The 8,091-nt window shown below is 41.7% G+C and overlaps 1 protein-coding gene across 12 annotated transcripts in view; it reads right to left on the reverse strand.

The window, feature by feature from the left end:
• Positions 1-1,143: 1,143 nt before the first annotated feature.
• Dock10 (dedicator of cytokinesis 10) overlaps positions 1,144-8,091 on the reverse strand; it is a 249,389-nt gene continuing 242,441 nt past the window's right edge. For 6 of the 12 annotated variants that reach the window (XM_029474691.1, XM_029474672.1, XM_029474687.1 and 3 more), the window contains 4 exons: positions 5,747-5,847; positions 5,451-5,589; positions 4,041-4,116; positions 1,207-1,895 (listed from right to left, as the gene is read on the reverse strand). In XM_029474691.1, the coding sequence (XP_029330551.1) occupies positions 1,831-1,895; positions 4,041-4,116; positions 5,451-5,589; positions 5,747-5,847 (381 nt within the window). In that variant the 3' untranslated portion in view covers positions 1,207-1,830. Of the gene's footprint in view, positions 1,896-4,040; positions 4,117-5,450; positions 5,590-5,746; positions 5,848-8,091 lie in introns of all 12 variants that reach the window. The other 6 variants (XM_021165780.1, XM_029474682.1, XM_021165793.1 and 3 more) reach the window with 3 other exon arrangements.

The following is an 8,091-nucleotide window of genomic DNA, read 5'->3' on the forward strand; positions in this document are numbered from 1 at the left end:
TGTAAGGCTTTGGGGTAGCAAATTATCAGGGAACTCAGTGCAGTCCCACACTTACTGTAAGAATCATGTGGTCCCAGTACTGTATGGTAGCCTTACCAGTGTCTGTCCCAGAAGGTTTAACCAGGCTCAGAAGCATGAATCAAAAATAAATGCATCTTGTTGGTTTTGGAAAGGGGTGCTGCACTCTCTGCAATTAGACAGACACAAAACATTTTGCCTGTCCTGGGGCCTGCTTAAGCATATGAGTTCCAGTTAGGATACACACACAGTCACATACACATACAGACACAGACACATACACACACAGACACAGACACCCAGGTACACAGACACACAGGCACATAGACAACATACACATACAGTATACACACACACACACACACACGCACACACACCCACATCTCCTAATTGATACCGGTTGGGTGGGGATGACAGAGGCAAGCCAGAAAGCACATGTGGAAGGCACCTTAACTCTCAAGACTGTATTTCTCTGTGACCCAGTATGAGCTGTGGTGTTATGTGGGCTATGTGTATGTCTAGCTCAATGTGGTTACCTGGAGACTAGGAATGCTTTAGGATTTTCAGACTCTACCTAAACTGCTTTTGGTCAGCAGCTTATATTTCCCATTTCAGTGGTTCTAGCAAATCACACGTCCCCGCTATCCCCCTAAGAGAGAGTAAAGTACAATCCTACCCCAGTTTATGGACTGCAGAAATAGAATTTGTATGGATAGCCGCGACAGTCATCTAGATTCTGGTTTGTATTGACCCTAAATCATTCTAATATCCTATATTTAGAAATCCTCAGTGTGTTTAATTCATCCCTAGAGGATTCTCCAGGCTGAGGCTCCGGTCCCTCTTTGGCTTTTGGTTAAGGCATTCAAAGTACAGAGTATGAATGGTTCAATTGCTATCCAAGAAACCCTACTCACAGCAGCAACTCGCCCACCTCTCAGGTACTTATGCCATCCCCCTCACTTCTAAGTAGCTGTAGGTGACCTTAAATTTTCTCACCCTCCCATCTCCACCTCCTGAGTGTTGGGAGTGTAGGTGTCACTGCCATGTCTGGCTCACTCAGGGCTGAGGGCATTTGTGCATGGCAGGCGAGTACCCTACCAACCCAACTCCCCAAAGGAAATCAAGTGCAAAGTAACTGTTTTTATTCATATTATCAACAGCAAAATACTTTTTATAATTTCACATCCCATTGCTCTTAAAAGCACATATATTACAAATAAAGGAAGTCCACAAACTTTAGAGATTAGTATTTATCAACAGTTTTTACACATACACAAATATTTTAATATAACATCTGAAATGTTACCCATAGAATTTTGGTACTTTCATAAGTATCAACTAAAAACATTCTTTGAAATGTGATAAAAACCATATATTTTACAATCTTCTATTTACATTGGAAATATGCTTAAATGTTATAAAAACATTCACTTTGACCTCTAAAATGCGTGTACAAGGACCTGGAATTGAACAAATTACACCCAAGAGCAAACTCAGTTTGCTTTTAAGCTGCACGTTCATTGGAATTTCAGAACAAATGTTTAGCATGGCTTGATCAATACTACTTCAAGGAAACAAAGGAATCATAGAAAATGTGCAAATTCAGAGGCTGGCAAAATTCCCAAGCTAGCAAGGTAAACAAGATTAACACTGTAAAAACTTCAAATAAATTAAGTCTATCTTTTTCTTCCCCGAGATTAGCTGCAAAACATTTAGAGAGTTCTGTGCGAGGTGCATCGGATGCTCCAGGGTTCCTCTCAAACCTCGGCACTGGACGAGATGGAGACCACAGGTATAGCCGCCGTCCCCTTGCTAGTTACACGGGTGGTGTAGGGTCGCTCCACTCCGCACTTTGCTGGGTCGTCCCTGCCCGTAATCTTAAAGCAAGACAGATACAATACATAGACATAAAAACAAGTAGAGATCAGTTTTCATATTCTCAAACACAGAATTAAAATCCAGAACAGTGACTCATTCCCAATGGGGTGTTAGTAAGTTTGGAAAATATCTTAGTCAAAGTAGTTCTGAAGAGTATTTTCTTCAAAGCCCATATGCTGGTTGCTATGGGGATGTTCAAAGTAGCTTCACCACACTCTGGCAAGATATGAATTCATAAATGTTTAAGTGGTTACAAATGTATTTGATTAATTCCAGCATCTCATTCTAAACATTTATAATTTATAGTGCTAACATCTACCCTAAAGGGGAAAACTTTGAAAAACTCACCTGAGTTTTGGCATTAATGGGAGTACAAGCAAATCAATCTGACTTACCTGAGGATAATGTCAATATGTCTGTATGACACTTTGTCAGCTGCATCACAATAGCTGTATGCAAACAGTAGCCACAGCCCTACAGAAACTGCAGGCCCACCCTGAAATTTATCTTTGTACAAAAGGGATTTGGTGTTTGTTTTCTGCTATGCTTTCCTCACTCACCTCACACACTCTGATGTGCTGATGTCCTATCCCAGAGCACTCAGCATCTGAGTGTCCCATGCTCGCCTTACACCCTTCCTCGGGCAAGGTCACAAGATCCTGCATAAGTTATTTGGCTCTTTATGTGTCTAACGTGTATTCCAGTCTGACAGCAAGCCCCGTTCACATGTCACTCTTCTGGCACTAGGACAGAATGGCTCTGCTCCTGCCTCTGTGTTTTAAGTTGAATCCCCATGGCCACAGCTGACTGGATTATGCTGCCATCCTCACTCAGTTGAAACGCAGTCCAAAAGAGCATCTTATATTTATGCTTCATTTGCATGCTTGTATGAGTTGGCCCCAGCCAAGGAAAGGTCTTCATGGATTTGGTTTGAGGCTGTTTATAAAACTGAATTTCTGGCTGCCTATTAAAGGAAGGGGTGCCTCCTTGTCACTACCAATTCAAAGTACTTGTTTTCCACATCTCCATTTTATACACCAACATTATTCTGTTTTGGCTCTGTTTCCTCTGTTTTTATGTATTTATGTTTTAAATGAGTGCATGTATGGGCATGCATGCACACGTGACACTTGCATGTGGAAGCTGGCTGTTCCCTCTTTCTACCATGTGGGTCCCAATGGTTGAACTCATGTCATCGGGCTTCCGGCAAGAGTCTTCAGCCAACAAATCACCTCACTGGCCTCTCCAGCTATTCTCATTCTGTTTTTCTTTTTGAGAAAGGATCTCATGTATCCCAGACTGCTCTCAAACTTGCTGTGTAGTCAATGAGTATCCCAAACTGCTCCTGTTCTCCTGTACGCTCAAGTGCTGAGACCACAGGTATGTTATAGGCATGATCCTGGTTCCTCTCATAGTGAGTGTTTCTCCCTAACAACATGGTTATTTTTGGTAATTTTCAAGTTAAGACTTTTCTTGACCCGTGTGTGTGTGTGTGTGTGTGTGTGTGTGTGTGCATACGGCGTAATTAACTTTGTGTTTCTGTTTCTATGGCAGTTGGTTCAAATTATTTCTGATTTTCAAAGCTAGGCTGGCAAGGTTGTCTGTGCTTCTTCTTCTGTAGTATGCACGTTCACATTCAGACAAAGGAAAATACTCCATTATCAAGTCACCTGTGTGACAAGGACTAGCAGGAAATTCACCTTTCTCTTCAACAGATATGTTTCTTTTACTGAATAAGGAGATTGGTGTAGTCCTTCAGATTGTTCTCTTTGATTGGTTTTCAGAAAGCAGAGAGCCAAATTTTCCTTCTCTTGTTAAAGGTTTCCTTTATAAAACAACCATTTTATATTTCTCTCCTCTTCAACACCTGGCCTGTGTTTTTCTTTTATATTTTGAAGTATCATGAAAACATTTTGGGTCTTTATATTGAAAAATCGAAGGAGCTCAAATACATTTAGGAGAGGAAGGAGCATGAGTTTTCTTTGTGAAAGCTAAGCAGTCAACATGACACGTTTTCAAGTGGCCATGAAGACGTAACAGTAGCTGAGCCACCAAAGCTGACTGAGGCACAGGGCTAGTGATGAGGAGAGGTGGGTGGACAGAAGGCTGCAGGACAGGATAGACGTACAAAGAGAAAGACGTACCACTTTTGCTCACAGTACTGAGGGAAATGCTAGACACAGAGGCGCAGAAGCTGTATAGACATGGACCACGACAGAGCTGCCAGGAAAAAAAAAAAGAGAGAGAGAGAGATAAAAATATTTTGCCAGATGGTTCAAGGCCAGGTGTGGCTTACAGTGAGAGACAAGTGTGGTTTCCCATCATTTATATCCATTCTCCTCATTTAAATCCCAGATTTAATAATGTCTGCCATGTGTGCTCCACCAAAATGTTTAATTCCCACCACCTCTCAGAAATCCCCAGTTAACACAATCTCTGTTGGGAATCCTATCTACAGAGATTTATTCTTTCCATCATGTCAGCCTACCATTCCCTCCTCCTTGAGCTACTCTGGAGTGTTAAAAGGAGTGGGCAGAAGAAGACAGGGAAGAAGGAAAGCATCAGACATGTGATCTGGCATGGTGGAAAGTTCCAGCATTTGCCTTACTCTGTGGTGTGGTACTAGGTCATTAGCGGGAGGAGAGGGAACCGATATGAAACCAGTGATATCACGTTACTGGGAGGGCTACAGATCACCACCCAAGTAGAGTGTGAGAGTTGATGGATGCTGCTAAGCAGGCTAGGGAAGTTCACTTGATGTTCAACTGCTTGCTTTTAGTGCCTCCAAAATACTGGCATTCTTGAATGGTCACAATTCATGCAAGCCATACAGAATACAGTGGATATATAACCAGGACCACGAACGACTTGATTATGGAGTAGAGTTTGTTATATATCATATATTATGTTACCAAAGTTTCTATCTATCTATCTATCTATCTATCTATCTATCTATCTATCTATCTATCTATCTATCTATCTAATCTACTAGCTATTATCTACCAATCTATCATCTATTATCTATCTCTCTATTTATTTATCTCTATCTATTTTTTCCCTTTTCTCATAATTGTGGACCTCTGCTTGTGGTCCAGCATCTGCTAAGGAAGTTTCAAGGTTAAAGACCCATGGGAACATGGGAAATCCTGAGGTTCACTCTGAGCATGGATATAGAAGCCCCTAGTGGCAAAAAATGTGAAATGCCACCCCATATCATTAAGTTCCTCAAGGGACTGATGGAGTGGCAGCAGGCCTTAATGGGGGTTGGGGTGGGTTGCCCACCTTATACTTCTCAGTGTCTAACCAGACCTGCACACTCTAGAGAGCCAGTACTCTGTATGGCTTGGGTAAATACCTGTAAAATTGTGGAAAGCCTTTCGGTTCTCATATTCTCTTTCTGTAGGTGTTTCTGTGCTTTGGGCCAAGGGCTGTTGTACACAGGGAGAGGGAAATTCAACACCACAGTGCTGATGTCAGGAACAGTGCACTAAGGAAAGACTCTGCAGTCCTTTAGCAATAGCCAGGAACTTCGGGTCACACCAGGGGAGGCTCACCTGCTCATTCATGATGGCAGACAGTTCACTGAGCATGTCCTTATAATGGGACCTCAGTTCTTCCTGGTACTCCAGCTGGTCTTCCTTGATGAGACGCTCATTCACATCAAGAGCCTGCCCACACGCATCTGCAAATTGCCTTTAACCACAACATTAAGCAAATTAAAATCCAGTCACAGGAAGAGGCACTGGGTTCAGTGACTTGGGGTCCTAAGCCAGGTAGGTAGACTGCCGTCTTGAATGGCATTCATGCCTTTCTGTATGAAGTAGATAAAAGAGGAACATTCCAGTCTTACCTGAATATTTCCTTCAATAGCTTAACTTGGTTGTCAGGATACTTTTTTGCATTAGTTTCTTCAAGAAAGGCTCGAGCATAAGCCATTGGCCCAGCATTGACCTATGGGGAGAAGAGATTTGGCTGAGGCTGGTTCCTCTTCTTTATGAGTCGTTTCCATGGTAAGGAGAGGGTCAGTTTTCTAACCAATCACATAGTACTCTGGCACCCTCACACTACACTGTAATCTACCACTTTGTATTCTTGCTGAAACTTGTTTTTCTAAGGGTCAATAAGCCACTAATTAGATATGCTAGAATTTGGCCTTTTCTGTTCCCCTTGTCAAATTCAGTCATGTGTCATCTTATGATGCTGCGACTTCCTTGCATTGAAACATCCGAACCCCCAAAGGAAGAGGTGGCTGGTGAGACTTAGAAAATAAACAAAACCTTGTTAAGTTCCAGAAAGCTGAAGAGCTTCACAAGATGCCTCCCGTAGGTTGTTCTTAAGCACAAACACTTGCAAGGAAGAAAGAGACCCTAACCTGCGGAGCAGACTGCCTCAAGTTGAGCAGGGAGCTCCAGAGACTCAGTGTATGTGACTTGTCACCTGTGTTGGGGACATCTGAGTCATGCATGCTTCTGTGAGTAACTCCTCATGCGCACTCCAGTAAGCAATCCAAAGAACCTTACTGGTTTGCCAAGTTGGGCTTTGATACGATCGCTACTAGCTTTTACCATTGGTTCCCTGTCTAGGATGAACAGGTGTTTGAACATATGTCCCCAGGAAATGTCACAGCACACAGCCCCTCTTGTCTCCTGCCGCCTTCGCCTACTTCTTGAGCGCCCTTTCTAAAACAACTTGGAAAATGGGGGTCCTTTCCCTTAAATACTTTCACAGAAGTTAAATTTAGTAATTTTTGACATCCAGCATTTGATTTTTTTCTTCTGTTAGCAGTAAAATAAACATATAATTGTTAGGAAAAGATATTCCACAGAGGTAGTGGTATACGCACTGCCCCCATCCCCACCCCCCAGCATTTCATGTTTCTCTGTGTGCCACTTGAAAGCCTTGCCAAGATCTGGGACAAGGAAGCATTTATCAGAGTTGCTGAATGAATGCATGACCAAGCTATTTGTTTTTTCTTTTTCTTTTTTTTTTCTTTTTTTCTTTTTCTTATTTTATTTTATTTTATTTTATTTTATTTTATTTTATTTTATTTTATTTTGCAGTGCTGGAGGCTGAGCCCTGGACCTTGCCTATGATATGTATGTGCTCCACCACTGAGATATATCCCCTGCCCCCAGCTTCTATTCCCATGCACGCGCAAGAGTGAAGGAGTTCATTTCTCTTAGTGATATAACCCATTAAGATGGGTATGGGTTTGGAAAGTGTGGTGATTAGCTTTAATTTTCAACCTCACAGTGAGAATCATCTGGCAAAAGGGTCTTAATGAAAGATTGCTTCATTTGGGTTGGCCTGTGGGCTTTTCTGTCAGGATTATCTCCATATGTGAATTGACATGGAAAGACAGCCTACAGTGGGCGGCACTATTCTCTAGGCAGGCGTTCCTGAAGTGTAGAGGAGAGAAATCAAGCTGAGCAAGCAAGCAAGTGAAGATGTGTGGATTCGTTTCTCTCTGCTTTTGACTGTAGATGTGGTGTGACTAGCTGTGGGAAGCTTCTGCCTTGACTTCCTACAATGGCGGACTAACACTGGAATTGTACGCTGGAATAAATCCTGTCCTTCTGAGGTTGTTTTTTGTCAAGGTATTATATAATATCTTGAAAATATCAAAATTTATTAATATTAATTATCAATCATTAATCATAAATTTAACAACTTATATAATTAATAATTTATAAATAGAAAGTCAATATTAATATTAATAAAGCAGCAGCAGAAAGGAAACCATGATAGATGGGAGCTAATGTTGTATCCGAGTCAGATGCCCTTGGACACTGAGCTTTGTACAGTGGGCATAGTCACTGGTGTTACATGCCCTTTGATTCTCCAGGCTCATCCTCCACCCAACTCTGCCCAGGGCTGCTGACTTGTCTTGCCTTAATGCTCAGTATGAACATATCTATTTATTTCAGTCTTTTGGAGTCAACCAGTGGGGGCACAGAAAAGAGAAATGGGCAAGAGTTGAGCATATCAGCACTGGCATCAATGATTCTTCCTTTTGTTATAGGTCAAACATAGCAGGGAAAGGCATTGCTACTGGTCTGATTTTATCTAAGACTTTATATTTCCTTCTTTCTCTTTTATTATTTTAAAAATCTGGTTTTGAAAATAAATAATAGAAAGCCAACCTTCACGTGGAAACTGAACAACACTCTTCTCAATGATACCTTGGTCAAGGAA

Source organism: Mus caroli, chromosome 1 (assembly GCF_900094665.2).
Source record: "Mus caroli chromosome 1, CAROLI_EIJ_v1.1, whole genome shotgun sequence".
Classification (NCBI taxonomy): Eukaryota; Metazoa; Chordata; class Mammalia; order Rodentia; family Muridae; genus Mus; species Mus caroli.